This window comes from Nannospalax galili, unplaced genomic scaffold, assembly GCF_000622305.1.
Source record: "Nannospalax galili isolate Female #2095 unplaced genomic scaffold, S.galili_v1.0 scaffold645, whole genome shotgun sequence".
Taxonomy (NCBI): Eukaryota; Metazoa; Chordata; class Mammalia; order Rodentia; family Spalacidae; genus Nannospalax; species Nannospalax galili.
In genome coordinates this window covers 428,638-444,890 of record NW_008353556.1, presented here as the reverse complement: position 1 = coordinate 444,890, position 16,253 = coordinate 428,638, and the positions used below count along the sequence as shown (strand labels likewise).

Sequence of the window (16,253 nt, the reverse complement as noted above, 5' to 3'; positions counted from 1 at the left end):
GAGGGGGAGGGGGGGGAGGGTCACCGGACCGGGATCGTGGACCTAGGCTAGCTCTCCTAAGTCTGCATCGGGTTTCAACCAGCTGGCAGGGAGGTGAGGACCCGAGTTTGAGCCCCTTTCATGGGTGAACTGTGCTCTGGCCCCAGGGCGCCGCCTGGAGCATCTCGAAGGCCGGACCCCGGACGGTGCCCCGCGCTGCCGGCTCTGAGGACCAGTTCGGACACAAGGACGTCAGCGCGGGTCGCCGACGTCACGTGGAAATCGGTTTGGACGCCTGAACCCTCTGTCCCGGGGCGGTGCACGAAGGGTCCAGGCCCGCGTTCAGCTGGGTGCCCGGAGCGGAGCACCTGGGGCGGACTGCGCAGCCGCGGAGGGGCGGAACCAGCCGGACCGTAGGGGCGGGGCCAACACGGGGGCGGGGCCGAAGGGCAGCGTGACGGGGCGGGGCCAGAGAGCAAGAGAGAGGGAAGAGGAGCGAGACTGAGAGATACACGGGGCGGGGCGGCAGAGTGACGGGACACATTCAGGACCCCCAGGGGTTACCACGGACAGACGTGGCCTCTGGGGACCGGACCAAGTGGCAGAGAAGCGGGGCCTGGGGCGGAGCCGCGGCAGAAAGCTACCTGGAAGGGTGGGGCTGAAAGAGGGGGAGGGGACGTGTGCGGAGGGCACGCGGCGTGTAGAGGACGGAGGGAACGTGCGGGGAGGCCGTCGTGGGTAGAGGGTTGCCATGGGACAGCGGCGTAGATTCAAGGATGAATCCGGGATGGGGAGGAGTTGGGATGAGAAGGAGCCAGGCAGCGTCAGTCAGGCAGGCTTTGGGGCGGGGCTCGTGTCCCTTCCGGGAGGAGGCGGGACTTGCCGCAGGCTGGAGGAAGCTGGGCGGACCAGCTAAGCTACCAGACGGAGGCGGAGTTTGCCTCAGTATCTGTGGGGGCGGAGCTTGCCCTCGGCCCTGACGGAGTCTGGTGGGCGGGGCCTGCCGCGGCGGGGAAGGCTGTGGTGGGCGGGGCCTGCCGCGGCCGGGAAGGCTATGGTGGGCGGGGCCTGCCGCGGCGGGGAAGGTTGTGGCGGGCCCGGCCTGCGCGGTGCCTGGTCCCCGGTCCCCATGGGGCTGTGCTTCCCGTGCCCCGCGGAGTCGGCGCCGCCGTCCCCGAGTCCGGTGAGTAGCCGGCCTCGCGCTCCGCTCGCGGGTTCCGTTGCAGCGGCGCAGCGGGCGTCTGCACCTGTGGGACTCAGGTCCCCGGGCTGCGCCCCGCGGGGTGGGGCAGGGCCGGGCCGCCTTGCGCCTCTGCCGGTACCAGCCGGACCTGGAAGGCGCCGCCGCCCTGCCCCGGTTCTGACTGCCCGGTACACAGGTGTAGGCGTGCGGCCTCACCTCCTGACCGCCCGCCGCGGGGCCGCTCGGGATCACGCTGCACTGCGCACACAGCTCCCCGCGCGCTGCACCTGCTCCTGTGAAGCAGACCTGGCCTGGCCCGTGACCGCGCCTGCGCTGCGGTGCCGCCCGGTGGCCTCTGCAGCCCTTGCTGGCAGCTGCCTGACGTTCCTGCTGCTGTGCAGGCGTTGATGGCGCGGTTGAAATGAGAGATCTGGGGAAGTACACCAGTTCTTCACCCACTAGGTTCTGGTGCTAACGTGGTCTTAGGTGATGTGTTCACCTTGCCTCGGTAGCTGCTGTTGCTTTTAAAGTGACTGATTTGGTGTAGATCTTGTAAAACATACCAGCCTGTCAGCACTTGGTAAGCCTCCTGCCCACGTCCTCTATCCATGATAATCACATGGTCGGCTGTTGGATGTTCCTGTATCACCTAAGACTTCCTGAGGACCCTATAAATAAACAGATCCTCTGTGCCCAGCACCCTTCCATCTACTAACTCACGTGTTCTTTATGTTTTTCTCTAAGTTCTTGAAATTACTTCCGAGGGACAGATGCTGTGTATTTGCTTAAGTTTCTTTCTGTGCCCTCAACAGAACTCAACCTTCAAATTCAGGGAAGATTTCATTGTTGTGTTCTCAGTACGTACAAAAGGTGATGAGGTGACACTCGGTACCCGCTAAGGCACGGTGACACTCAAACAGGCCCTCCTCTCCCCCCATCCTGCAGTGAGATCAGCCTGTTGGTCCTAAATGTCTCCTGAAAACCCTAGCCTCCTTTTAAACAAGCAGTTCCAAAGTGTATATTTCCATTCTTGTTAAATACCAGATTTTACATTTTTGATCCCACTTTACAAAGAAGGTAACTATTCTGTAGTTCAGAATATTTACACTTTATTATGTGCTAATTTGAAGGTATATGCATCTAGAGAATGAAATTCAGAAAGTTGAATATTTAATAAATGTTCTAACCTGGGATGGTGGCACATAACCTTTAATCCCTGGACTCTGGAAGACCTCTGGGAGAGCGAAGCTAGCCTGGTCTACATAGCTACTTCTAGGCCAGCTGGAGCTACAGAGAGACCCTGTCTTAAAACAAAAGTTGTAATAGGGGTGGGTTTGGGGGTTCTCTTATTTGAGTGAGAGTGGAGTCTTACTGTGTGACTCAGGCTGGCCCTGAACTGGGCTCCGGGGATCTTCCTGTCTCAGCCTTCCACATAGCCAGTATTTAGGACTGTAGTCCCAGATAGGATGGTCAGCCTTCGCAGTGACAATTTTTTGTGGGTTTTTTTGGCCAGTACTAACTCTTTACAGACTGCTGTGTTGCTCATAGTATATAGGTGCATCACGTTCTGTGATGGTGTCTAACTTTGCTTTTGAAACATCTGCGTTTTCTTAGGAAGAGAAAAGAGCAAAGCTGGCGGGAGCTGCAGAGCGAAGGCAGAGAGAGGTGAGCGTCCCTGGGCGGCCACATTCCACATGGCTGTCTGCAGATGTCTGCAGTGGTGTCACTGCTCTGAAGTGCAGTGCCATCAATGAAGCAGCTTTGTTCTTAAAGATAACCACCCTCAAAAGATCCCCTCCATGTATTTCCACCATAAGTATGACAACAGCTCCAGATGGGTTTTGCATATTGAGTTGGCCCCGAAGTACCATTCTTTCCCAAGGTAAACTGGCCAGACTTTGTAAAACCCTGGCAAGTGTAAGTAATTGAAAGAAGAATTTGTGCGATTTTAAAATGTCCACTGAATGGGGCTGGAGAGATGGTTAAGCGCACTGGCTACTCTTGGAGAGGACTTGGTTTCGATTCCCAACACCCACATGGTGACTAACGACCTTCCATAACTCCAGTTCCAGTGGATCCAGCACCCTCTTCTGACCTCCACACATGGGTGCACTTACATATATGCAGGCATAACACACACAAAATAAAAAATAAATAAAAATGTTTTAATGTCCGCTGAAGAATTGGCAGCTCCTGTAAGAAAGGCTAATGTAGAAGAGTTCTCTGTTACCCAAACCGAGCCAACTCCCCATGCCCAAAGAGAGACCTAGAAAGCAAAAACCAGACACCTTTTGGACCCTGATACCTTTTTTTTTCTGTAATTACCCCTTATCAAATTCCTTAAAGGCGGCATCTCGGGGGATTTTGGATATTCAGTCAGTGGAAGCAAAGAGAAAGAAGAAAGAGCAGATGGAACAGCAAATGGCTACGTCGGGACCCCCGCCCACAGGTGGACTTCGAGTGAGTACTGACTAAGGCTTACATCCGCTCGTTTTCTGAGGCATATGCAGCAGTCTATTGGGAACTCCCCCAGAAGTGCACTGTAAGAAAATCTTGAAGAAATTTGAAAACACAAACAGCATAGTTTAGAGGAAGTTTCAGCTAGTTTAATTTTCTTTTTTCCAAATGAAAACAATAGATTTCTTCTATCCCAGCAATGCCATGCAATCATAACCGTCATCTCAGCAGTGTCTCCTACTCAGTTCATATGCAGTGCAATCGTAAGTTCAAAAGTTTCAGCGGAATGAGAAAGTGTTCAGCCAGTCTCCTTTGACAGACAGCTCTAATGTCTGCTTGGCTGTAACTCCTAAAATCTGATGGTTGTAAAATCTCTACTTTTATAGATTCAATGTTCTCAGTCCATGTTTGGGGATCTTTTGTGTTTGTTTTCTTGTTTTGATTATTTGGCTTTTTGAGGCAGGGTCTCCTGGAGCCCAGGCTGGCCTCCAACTCACTTTGTAGCCGAGGACAGCCTTGAACTCCTGATCTTCCAGCCTCCACCTTGCAGGCACGGGGGTTTTGCGTGTGTGTGTCACCTTCAGCTCCAGCTGTGGTTTGGGGACTTTCTTTTGCCCCACATTATCTCTATCATGTAAATGTGAGTTTAGACCTTAAGTAGCTCACCTGGGAGCAACACTTGCTGCTCCTGATGTTTCTGCCTCAGAACAGACCCTGTGTGTGCCATGGTGGATAGATAGGTCCTTCAGCTGGAGCTCAGCAGAACTGCAAAGATTTTATTCTACATGTTGTTGCTTAGGAAAATAATGGTTCAGATATTGATACTTCATTACTGCCTTTCAAAGGCAACACTAGTTCTGAGAGTTGGCAGTGCAAGTGACAGGGCCCTTAATTTCCATGAACTTCTCAGTTAAATTTACCCTTTCAAATTACATTTGGTTTTTGGCTCCAAACTACATGCCCACACTCAGAGGCACACGTGTCTGTCCATAAAATGTGGGGCGGAAGGCTTGGGACCATCCTGAGCGGCACTGACTTGAAAACAAACCCTTTTGTCTTTATGGTGGACTTTGAATACAATTCAAAATAACTGGCTTTAATATTCAGTTATATCATGTGACCATTTTTGTTTATGTTAATTTTCAGACTTCCAGAAAAGAACACACTAGATCTATGTACATTCTTTTTCCTACTAAGATAAAAAGCTGTGTCACTAGTTTTAATTCACAGAGTATTCTCAGAAACAAAAAGCTAAAAATGTAGATCATGGAACTGGAAGGGAGATTGAGATCCATTGCATCCTGGTAGGAACGGAGGTAGTGTGAAGTTGAGGTGTAATGTTATATGACAAGGTACGTGTAGTCAGAATTCAGAAAACATTTATTGCCCATGTTCTGACCTGGTGAGTTTCCCATTTCCTCTTCAGTTCTGAGAGAAGAGCTTCCTAATTAAATCTGAATCTCCCTCGTTCTGAAACTCGTAGACGGAGAAGTCACCTGGCATCACGTTGCTTGTAGGTCTCTCAAAAGTACTCAAAAAATGCTTCTACTATCATTTTTCTCTGTCTGTGCTGTTCGTTTATGAAATTTCTCAGGCTCCTTTAGTAAACTCTCATGAGCATCAAGCTGCAAATTAGCAGGAGGGTTTTCTCCAGAGAAGTGACAGGTCCTGGCTCTCTGCTGCTGTAGGCAGTCTCGCAGTCCCAACCACACCCACCAAAGCACCAGTTTCAGGAGGCTCTGTCCCTGAGCATGCCTGAGTAGGACATCTGGAGCATGGAGTTCTAAAGCAGTGTACTGGCGGCTCAGGGATAAGGGAAGAGCAAGCCCAGTGCAGGCGGTCCTCCCACATCATGGCTGTGGTCCTCCAGTGCTGTGCACAGCCTGGAGGAGCCTATAGAACAGGAGGATCCTTATCAGGGGAAAAAGGCTCCTTCTTGTCTTCACCTTCTGCCTGCTCCTAGGGATGGCTCAGTGTCCTCGGAAAAGCCTCCTTACCCGGGAAGCCCCGTGATACCCATGCCCAGTTCAGAGCAGCACCAGACCAACACAGGACAGGGCAGTGCAGAAGCAGGGCCCAGGTTCTCAACACATGCGGTAGTATCACTGTGTCCTGATGCTGAGATGCTCAAGCTCCTGCTGCAGGCTGGAAAGCCAGATGGAAGATGTCTCTCCAGTGTGTCTTAACACTAGTCTCATGAGACAATATAGTAAATAAAGGTTTATGTTTAAAAATGGGAATTTGGGGCTGGAGAGATGGCTCAGTGGTTAAGCGCACTGGCTGCTCTTGTAGAGGACCCAGGTTCCATTCCCAGCACCCACATGGTGGCTAACAACCATCTGTAACTCCCGTTTCGGGGATACAACAACCTCTTCTGACCTCCACGGGTATTGCACGACACAGATGCACTTACATACATGCAGGTAATACACTTGTACACATAAAATAATAGTAAATAAAAATAAACAGGAATTTAAAAATCCTGACTAGTGTAGAATAAATCCTGAACATGTTATATTGTAGATCGTACGTGCCCCTTCTTGCAGACTGAAAAGGCTCAGCATGCAGGCCTCTAAGAAGTCCTGCAACAAAAACAAGTTAACTCCAGTTAACCCTTAATTTTAGAATTGTACTGAAATGCAGATATTTTTGAAAACTGCAGAGCACATCGCGTTTCTTGGAGACGGAGTGGAAGCAGTACTCTGGCGACAGCGCATACCTCTGTCGCTCAGGGGCTTTCTCAGAGTCTGTTATCATAGATTTCATGGACTGTTTAAACAGTTTCACAAGTAGGATATCTTCATACTCAAGAAAGAACAACATCTTACATTATTATTTAATAACTCCTACCATTTCTCAGTTCCCTGACTCCGAAAAGATAGTTTTTTTTCATCTCGTGGTTTTACTGGTGCCTCCCAACACCCAAGCCATGTTGGTGTTGGGTGTTTGGGATCTAGCCACTGTGAAGCAGGGCCGGTATTTTCCAGCTTCCATTCTGGTGCTCCAGACACTCACACGTGTGACCAGGGACATGGTATGGGCTTATAACTCATGGACAAGCTTCCAGGGACAACAGAAGCGTAGGATTGAATCCTGGGTCAGGGCAGCTTCTGCCAGTGGAGTCTGCCTAGGAGGGCCCTTGGAAATGGACCACCCTGGGCTTATTACTTTGGGGACAACATGACTCATTGAGTTAATGCATTGACAGAGATCCAGTTTGGAGCAGAGCAGGGGCCTGGAACACAGCCGGGCTCTTTCACCCAGTCCCAGTTAGCGTTGCCAGCACAGAATGTGGTGACTTTTGAGAACTTAGGCTGAGAGTGCAGGACACCTGGGTCCATCCAAGGCTGCCCTTCGGTCTGCCCCAATACATGGTCTTGTCTATATTTTTTAAGCAACCATCTTATTTCAGATTTAGGGCTATACTATAAACTTGTATGATTAGTGGCTGTGTGCAAAAATCATTTTTGCATTCCTCTGTCTCATAGTCTTATTTTTAAAATTTGTTCAAAAGAATATTGTTACATAATTTGAATAGAAATTTACTTACACCATATATTTTTATCTTTTCCAGTGGACAGTGTCCTGAAGTGTGTCGTAACTACAGGAGACCACTGCCGAGAACTTCAGCATCGGCAATGAAGCTGAATTCGGCTGAGTTTCTCCTCTTTGCACAGACAGAAGAGTCAGACTTTGTATTATTAATGCCCGCGCACAGTGCTAAAGCTGTACTGAAAATATTGGTAAAACTTTTGATTTTCAAGCTTACAAAATGACGCAGCTTTTCATTAAATTCTAATTTCCCTTCAGTTTTCTCTTCTGTAAGAATGTGCCGTTTTCTGTAGTTAAGATATGGATCTGAAAGGTATATAGGCACACACAGATCCCGCCCTAGTCCTCCCTGTTAGACCTGCAGTCACAGTCCCTGGCTGAGTCAGCCGCCTGACCACGTCCACTCCTCTGTGTGGCCTTCTGTCCATCTCTGTCACACTATGTTTGCAGACTTTTTGCTTCAATGTACGGATTTAGTGCCTTTAAACTGTTCATCAGGGAAAATCCTGAAAGCATTTGAGGGCTTCAGGTGACAGGGCGCGTCACATTTTTATAACCGACTGAATCATGAATATTTGTAGGCAAACGTTGACTTTCTCTTAGTTTATTTACTATATCTATAGCATGTAAAATTAGCAGGTACTTTTACATGATAGTAAAGCTTGCTGTATTTGCTGAACCTGAAGTCACCGTCAGTAATACCTGAGTTACCTGTGTTACCTCTTCAGCACCATGATGATCTATGTAGTGATGGACGAGGCCAGCTGAGAATTGGGGCAGGTAATAATGAGGGGTGATGTATGTGTTAGATTTATACAGTCATGAGGTTGCTGATGCAGGTGTGAGATGTGTACATACTGTACGTTAAAAGGTCTAACCATGGAAATGGTAGGAGGCTATTCTGTGTGATACATAAGAGTCTGTTGATTTTCGTGTATATGAGCTTTATGGCACGTTGGCTTCTGTCGTCTTACTGCAGAAGATACAAGGTTGCTGCTGGTAAGGATGTTGGCTTTATAGCCAAGGTCTCACTCCTGACCCCTAAGTGAGAATTTATAGATTCTAAGAGCCAGTAGGAATATTGTGAATTAGACCAGGCAGGTCACAGCCACAGGATACTGAGCCAACGACCATCTCGCTCATCCCTCCGACAAGGCTCCAGGTGTATAAGTGTGTTGAACATGTTAATTATAAAGAGACCTACAAAGTATAATATAGGTCTCTTGACGCCTCATGGAAACAATTACTTTTTTCTACTGTTTGAAATTATTCATGAATATCCAGACAAGATACGTATTTGCATTGGCTCAATTTCTCTTCATATTTTAAGATTAGTGATACTTTTGTTAATGGGGAAGAGTAAAATCACTGAATTGCATTTTAGAAGTGAAATTCTGTAGTTTATTTAGGTAATTGGTGTTTCTAACACATGAAGGCTTATTCATAGCTGAGTGGAGAGGGAGCCGGAACACGCCCCTGACAGGAGCAAACCCTCCTGCGTCCACAGATCAGCCACGTTCGTCTCGTCTTCGTCTTCAGGAACGGGGGCGGGTTGTGCAAATGCAGGGCTTGGTCTAGGAGGCCATTCCACATCCAGCAGCTACCGCTCACACTGTGCTTCGCTGCCGTCCAGCCATGCATCACAGGCAGGCAGACCACTTGCTGGGAGAAGCAGGGTACACAGCTTCTGCCAGCTCGGGCCTGCCTCAGTGGGCGTGGGACACCTTCCCCAGGCCATGGGCACGGGGCCCTCCTGCCTCACGGCCGTGCTGTGCACAGCTCTCCCTAAGGCCACACAGGTCACAGACACTAAGCTGTGTCTTGAACCTCGTGGATGTGAAGAAGAGGAAAAGAGAAACGTGGGTTACTTGAAGAGCTGGTGAATGAGCTCTGAAATCATGTCTGTACTTTGCTCAGGAAGTTGTGATAGTTTTCCATAACTTATGGTTTAAATAACAGAACACTGTAATGTTGAATGTCTTCAAATTCCAAGGCCAAGCTGCTGAAGCAGAACTGACACAGTGAGGTGCAGACAGACAACCATCCTGTTAGGACAGAATGCGCACATGCCACAGTCTTAACTGAAAAAAAGCTATGTATTGTCATTAAAGATCCCTCTGACGTATTACATGTTCTCTAAATGTCTGTGTGTGGCTCTGCCACTTGACTAATTATATTGGAATGTAATTTACTAGTTCACATATGGTTTCATTAAAAATGCTTTATTATCTTTTGTGGATATGAGTATACATTTTCCTATATAAAAGTTCCCTTTGGCCATCTCTTGAAACAGAAATTCATCTCTACTACATCCTGAACAAATTGGGAGCTGGGTTGATGGTTAGGAACACTTCCAAGTCCCTGGGATTAATAACAGAAAAAGAGCTAATGGCTGTTTGGAGTGTTCATGAATGTCTGGATTTATAACGGGCATGTTTCTTGCCTTACATTGTAAAGGACAAATGTTATTACTCTTGCCTTTTTAGACAAACAGTGATGCAGCAAAAGTTCTATGCGTTATCCCCAGGAAACCAATATCCCGGAAACTGACAGGTGCTTTGGTTCTATCTTTTGTCCAAAAATTTGACTTATTTTATTGGTAAGAATCATTCTGTATCCTTAGAAGATGAAAGTATGTCTTTTGTTAATTTTGAATAAAGTATAAATTTAGCAGGAAGATGTGGCTGTTTCCTGTGTGAAGATGGAAGATACATTTCTTTAGTGTCTTTTCTGGGCAGGTGCAGGTTCCCTTAGACATGTGTGCTGTATGTCCCAACTCTGATATGAGGCCCTGTGTATTAACTCTCTAAAAACAAACAACAACAACAAAAATCCCACTTAAAAAGGCATCTGTGCATATAGCAGGTTTTTGAAATTGTTTTGTTTTGATGTCGTTTGTGTCACAACAACCTGAACTCTCCAGGTTCTCAGGGTTACGGCACTTATGGTGTCCATCCTTTTATGTGCAGTCTGTATTGCAAATATGGCATCAAGCATGGCCACCATGGTTTAACTAAATATTCGTAAATTCCTTGTCCTGGATATGACACTTTCTCATGTTCTGAACAGCACTGGCTACTTTAAGTCCACTGCTTGTATGTAAGTGCACCCATGTCATGCAGTGCGTGCGGAGGCCAGAAGAGGGCATCAGATCTCCTGGAACTAGGGTTAAGGATGATTGTTAGCTGCCATGTGGAAATCGAACCTAGGTCCTCTGCAAGAGCAGCTAGTGCTGTTAACTACGTAGCCATCTCTCCATCCCCAGCACTGGCTACCTTAATAGAGCTGTGTTTGGCTTGTGCTAGGCCCTCTAATTGTTGGAATTTTAAAGGGAGAAAAATCTCAGTAACAATATCCAGCAACTTTTAAGGTGAGCATTGCATCTTGGGAAATTTTCTTAGGAGGTTCTTTCCTTTGAGCTAGTTCGATGGTAGTAGTTTCTTCATCTTAACCTGCATCTGTCCTTTTCTCTAACCACAACACAAGAGCTAGTCAAGGCAGCTGAGAATGCCCACAGGAAGTTAGTGATAGGACAAAGAAAACAGCTGAAATCAGTATTTCTCTGCCTTTACCATCTGGCCTGAGGGTCTGTGCAGCTCTGCTCCCCTTCCTCCACCTCGGGAAGCCAGGTCTGATGGCAGCAGGTCCTTTAGCAGCTTGGTAAAGATCCCCTCAACTCTGCCGGTGTCCTGGCTGTGGCCTTGCCCTTCCTCTTCTTGCATGCATGATGGTGGACTTTGTTCTCCACTGGAGGTTTTTAATCTTTTACTCCCTACATAACAGTGTTCTGTCCCCTCTCCTTGGGTGTCGCATCTAGCTGAGAGGGTGATGCGGGTCCATTCAGGTATTCATGGTGTCAGTGAGAGCTCTCTGTGTTTGGCTGTTTCCCTCTGGATACACTCCATGTGTCCATGCCCTCTCAGTGGTGATGAGCTAGGACCTAAACCCCACCCTTGCTAATGGACATGTTCTCAAAGACATTTGAAAGACCATCATAGATATGGACTAACCCCAATAATCCGCTTTCCCTGAGTAGACTCAATTACTAACCTCTCGAATCTGTATGTTGTACATTACAAAGATTTTAAAAATGACCTCAAAGGGGTTTTCCTCAGTGGGCCCGTTCTAATCACATTGATTCTTTTGTTTTAAAGCTTGTTTTTTAAAATTTACATATATGTATATGTGCCTGTGCGAGTTCATGTGCCCTTAGAGGCCAGAGGGCATTGTGTCCCCTAGAAGTGGAGTTACAGGTGATTATGTGCTGCCTGATATGGGGGTGCTGCCTGATATGGGAGTACTGCCTGATATGGGAGTACTGCCTGATATGGGGGTACTGCCTGATTCGGGGGGTACTGCCTGATTCGGGGGGTACTGCCTGATACGGGGGGGTACTGCCTGATATGGGAGTACTGCCTGATATGGGGGGGTACTTCCTGATATGGGAGTACTGCCTGATATGGGGGGGTACTTCCTGATATGGGGGTACTGCCTGATATGGGGGTACTGCCTGATATTGGGGGTACTTCCTGATATGGGGGTACTGCCTGATATGGGGGGGTACTGCCTGATACGGGGGTACTGCCTGATATGGGGGTACTGCCGGATATGGGGGTACTGCCTGATATGGGGGTGCTGCCTGATATGGGGGTACTGCCTGATATGGGAGTACTGCCTGATATGGGGGTACTGCCTGATATAGGGGGTACTGCCTGATATGGGGGGTACTGCCTGATACGGGGGGGTACTGCCTGATATGGGAGGGTACTGCCTGATATTGGGGGTACTGCCTGATATGGGGGGTACTGCCTGATATGGGGGGTACTGCCTGATATGGGAGGGTACTGCCTGATATGGGGGGGTACTGCCTGATATGGGGGGTACTTCCTGATATGGGGGTACTGCCTGATATGGAGAGGTACTGCCTGATATGGGGGGGTACTGCCTGATACAGGGGTACTGCCTGATACAGGGGTGCTGCCTGATACGGGGGTACTGCCAGATATGGGGGTACTGCCTGATACAGGGGTGCTGCCTCATACGGGGGTACTGCCGGATATGGGGGTACTGCCTGATATGCGGGGTACTTCCTGATATGGGGGTACTGCCTGATATGGAGAGGTACTGCCTGATATGGGGGGGTACTGCCTGAGGGGCTGGTTCGTGAGGTGGGGGTACTTCCTGATGCGGGGGTGCTGCCTGATATGGGAGTACTGCCTGATATGGGGGTACTGCCTGATATAGGGGGTACTGCCTGATAGGGGGGTACTGCCTGATACGGGGGAGTACTGCCTGATATGGGAGTACTGCCTGATATGGGAGGGTACTGCCTGACATGGGGGGTACTGCCTGATATGGGGGGGTACTGCCTGATACGGGGGTACTGCCTGATACGGGGGTGCTGCCTGATACGGGGATACTGCCTGATATGGGGGGTACTGCCTGATATGGGGGGTACTTCCTGATATGGGGGTACTTCCTGATACGGGGGTGCTGCCTGATATGGGAGTACTGCCTGATATGGGGGTACTGCCTGATATAGGGGGTACTGCCTGATATGGGGGTACTGGGAATCCCAACTCAGGTCCTCTGCAAGACCAGCAAGATTTCTTAACCTCTAAGCCGTTTCTCTAGCCCCAAGCTGGATTCTTAAACCTGAAGACTTTTTCGGCCTACATCCAGTAGAAGAGATGTGAAGAAAGAAGAAAAGCAAGATGAGCGCGATGCAATGGGCTGGCTTTGAGGAGAGGGAGGTGGCCGTGAGCCAAAGATGGCTGGTCATCTCTGCAAAGCAGTAAAGGCAAGAATGGATTCTCTCTCGCAGTCTTCAGATGGGATTCAGCCTTGAGCACATGTTGATCTTACCCCATGAGATCGCTGGACTTCAACAGGACTACTAAATGGCAACCCGTGCATGATGGGATTCACAAACTTCCAGAACTAAAAAATTAACCAGGAGAAAAAGTTGTGAAGGAAAGATTGTCAGTAACAATGCAGAGAAATGCAATATAAGCACTCACTTGATGAAATAAAGATTCAACCTTTAAATGTTACTTATTTCAAAATATACTAGAATTATTCACTATGCCAAGATCATTTTACCTTGTACAAATGCTATAGGTTTTTGGTTTTTTCCTTTAGCTATTTTGTGCTGACATGATTTTTCTGGACTCAGGACACCAGTTCCAGCACCACTAACCTATACCATGCCAGCCAAAATTTTTCCCACAAACAGGAAGGGTATGTTTGACTGAACTGGTCATGTAAGAGATGCTTCCACTGTGAGATTTTGGACCAAGGAAGCTGAGTTTTCCTTGTTACTGTAAAATAATTAAATGATGAGTTAACTCCACCAATTAAAAAAATGTTTGCAGGGTGACAGGTAAGCCACTTCCCTTGGCAGTGTAAGCCCTCTGCTGCTGAGCTTACGCACCTCCACCCACCTTCCCTGCAGGAAGATGTGGCCGAAGCTGCACGTCCATGGGTGTGATCGAGACTGTTTCTGTGTCACATTGAATCACTGATGTAGAGACACATTGTTTTTAATTCTCCATTTTTAATTCTTAGATCATTGTGGACAGTAACTTGCTGTTTATTGATACAAAACAGCCCTATGCTGGGTACACAAGTCTGGAACATCCCTATGGTAATTAACCTAGACAGCATAGCAAAGTAGGATTAACTAAAGATATATTTTAATAAGAAAATGCTTGGGAAAAAAGGACCCACAAAATCAGTGAACATTTGGCTGTACAGTCCGCGCATCAAAATATAAACCCACGGCCGGCTTGTGTGTGTGAGTTCCACTAAGTCATCCTGGGCCCAGCGCTGGGCTTAGGGACTTGTGAAGGTACCTGCTGCTCTCTAAGGGGCTGAGCTGAAAACTTCGAGAACCCCAGAGGACTGGCCAGCGATCAGAGATGAACTTAAGGCAATCTTCCGTGTGAATGTAAACACCTCTGAAGTGGCCTTTCCAGTAAAGTGTTACTGTTGCAAATTCTACAGTGCTGTCGGGTAATTTTAGTAGCACATCGCCACATTGTCATTTTGTAAAAAGTAGCTTTAAAATCCAACTACATAAGCATCTGGGGTGCTTTTCTCTGTTACAGCGGGCGCTTTCTTTTGCCGAGTCTGCGCGTGCTAAGTGCTCTCCTAGACAGCCCTACCCAGAGGTCTTCCTAGGAAGGTAGTTCTAAAACTATGCTCACGTATTCAGGAACGAGGGTTTGCTTAGACTTGGTCTGACTTCGGTTTAGGATTGGGCTTCGTGTTCTACAGAGCATTGAAAATAAATAGTGCTACTCTTGGGATGTTTTCAGTCTGATGACTTTTCCAAAGCAGTTCCCGGAGCGTGTGCACTACACTGACTAGGCTGCAGACATGGATGTGGCCGTCGCCCCTCGCGGACTCGGTTCACTTAATCTCCTTCTTAGCCTTGTAACTGGCGGAGACCACCAGGTAATTATCCGGGTTCATGTCCTTCAGCGAGGGGGATTTGCTCTGCACCGGAGATGTCTTGCCGTCCACGCGGGAGATCTGCAGCATCCGGCAAGGGTCGTGCTTGAGCAGATAGCCCACGAAGGTCTCCCAGCCTCCTCCCACGCGGACCATCACGTGCTTGTTATGCAGCATCTGGAAAGGAGGACATCAGAGCTGTCAGGAGCTGAGAACTGACCAGGGCCGAAACTAGGTGTCCGATGCGCACAGGGTGAGTGGACGAGCCCTGCTTGCTCTGTGCAGATGAGTCCCCCCAGCGCCTGGAGTCTGACCTCCCCGGGCACAGCCTCCGTGCGTCCTGATTGGATGGATGCCTTTGGAGGCCCAACACCCGAGGCAGCAGCCACTCATCCCTGCCTCTGCGCCCTGCGTCTCCTGGTCTCCTGTGCTCCACCCTTCCCTTTGGGTCATTTCCCTCCCAGGCAGGACTGAAGAGCCCCTTTCTGAATTACAGGGTCAATAGCCACACACACATTTGCTTCAAAACAGAAACGAAAATGCACTAGGAAAATCTAAGGTATTCCCCAGTCGTTTGTCCTCTCAAGGCCTGGTATGTTTGACTAGCTGAACGTGTACGCTTTTCATCCGTTTTAGTCTTCCTCGTTACTTCAGAATATATCTATTTAAAAAATAAGAAAACAGAAACAAAAAAACCCTACCTCCAGCCCAGAAGCCACCTGGAGCTCCAGACGGACAAGGCTGTGGTGTCCTTTAAAAAGTGAGCGTATGGTTCTTTCTGTGTAGTGCAGCATGTCAGCGCTATGGAGACTTAGTGTCAAGAACAGGACATTCACTTCTGTAAATAGCAGAAAGCTTCAGGGGTAATGTCTTCCCATCAACACCATGCCTGGCTGAGCCTTCTACCTCAGTGCCCACAGCATTCAGATGATGGGAGGCTCAGGGGCCACCTTCCTTCCTCGGTCCCCTCGGGGTCAGCTGAGCTGGTACAGGGGGCAGATTGACCCTGTCTGCTGGAGTTGCCGGTGCCCCTACCCGTGTCCTTCTGCCTGGGAGGATTTGAAGAAAGCTTGGGATCCTTATTCACTAGTCTTATATTGACAAGATATTTCACGTGTTTAGGGATTTTACATAAGTTGATTTTTGTGTTTGTCATGAGGCAGGATTTTTGGTTTGTTGCTTGTTTTTGAGACAGGGACTCCCTGTAGCCCCAGCTGTCCTGGAACTCAGTATGTAGAACAGGCTGGCCTGGATCTCACAGAGCTCCGCCTGCCTCTGCCTCCTGAGTGCTGGGACTAAAGGCATGCTCTCCACACCTGGCTCTAAAGCTTGCTTTTTAAATTGCATCATGAGCTGGTCACAAAAGCATCTTGGCCCCTGTTTCAGAGAAGCTTTTCCCATCCTTGACCTGCCCCTCCTATTCCCTCCCAGTCTCCTCCTACTCCCTCCAATAGCCTCTAAGGAGCACCAGTGGCATCATTCCCCCACACCCACCCCACACCCCAGGTCTGGCTGTTCCATTGGTAGCAGTTCCCTTGTTTCTTTTGAAACAGTCTTATCTAGCCCAGGCTGTCCTCAGGTTTGCTGTGTCTGAAGATGAACTGGAGTTTGTAATCCTCCTGCCTCC

The 16,253-nt window shown here is 48.6% G+C and overlaps 3 protein-coding genes across 5 annotated transcripts in view; 2 read left to right on the top strand and 1 right to left on the bottom strand.

The window, feature by feature from the left end:
- Positions 1 to 278, top strand: part of Ccdc179 (coiled-coil domain containing 179) — a 5,796-nt gene extending 5,518 nt beyond the window's left edge. Inside the window, exon 4 of the mRNA XM_008850708.1 lies at positions 147 to 278. Within this exon, the coding sequence (XP_008848930.1) occupies positions 147 to 278 (132 nt within the window). The remainder of the gene's footprint in view (positions 1 to 146) is intronic.
- Positions 279 to 1,031: 753 nt separating this feature from the next.
- Svip (small VCP interacting protein) lies at positions 1,032 to 9,247 on the top strand. Its single transcript, XM_008850706.3, has 4 exons — positions 1,032 to 1,162; positions 2,777 to 2,827; positions 3,509 to 3,622; positions 7,194 to 9,247. The coding sequence occupies exons 1-4, from the start codon at positions 1,034 to 1,036 to the stop codon at positions 7,206 to 7,208; spliced, it is 309 nt and encodes a 102-aa protein (XP_008848928.2). The 5' UTR covers positions 1,032 to 1,033; the 3' UTR covers positions 7,209 to 9,247.
- A 4,460-nt stretch (positions 9,248 to 13,707) lies between these two features.
- The window catches only part of Gas2 (growth arrest specific 2), a 145,119-nt gene continuing 142,573 nt past the window's right edge, over positions 13,708 to 16,253 (bottom strand). For all 3 annotated transcript variants that reach the window (XM_008850704.3, XM_029554839.1, XM_029554841.1), the window contains exon 8: positions 13,708 to 14,803. In XM_008850704.3, coding sequence (XP_008848926.1) covers positions 14,585 to 14,803 — 219 coding nt within the window. In that variant the 3' untranslated portion in view covers positions 13,708 to 14,584. The remainder of the gene's footprint in view (positions 14,804 to 16,253) is intronic.

Bases quoted from the DNA above. Each gene is read 5' to 3' on its own strand.
- Svip (XM_008850706.3), top strand. From the start codon at position 1,034: ATGGTGGGCGGGGCCTGCCGCGGCGGGGAAGGTTGTGGCGGGCCCGGC. The intron at 1,163-2,776 runs GTGAGTAGCCGG...GCGTTTTCTTAG, and splicing joins CGCCGCCGTCCCCGAGTCCG to GAAGAGAAAAGAGCAAAGCT. The intron at 2,828-3,508 runs GTGAGCGTCCCT...AATTCCTTAAAG, and splicing joins CAGAGCGAAGGCAGAGAGAG to GCGGCATCTCGGGGGATTTT.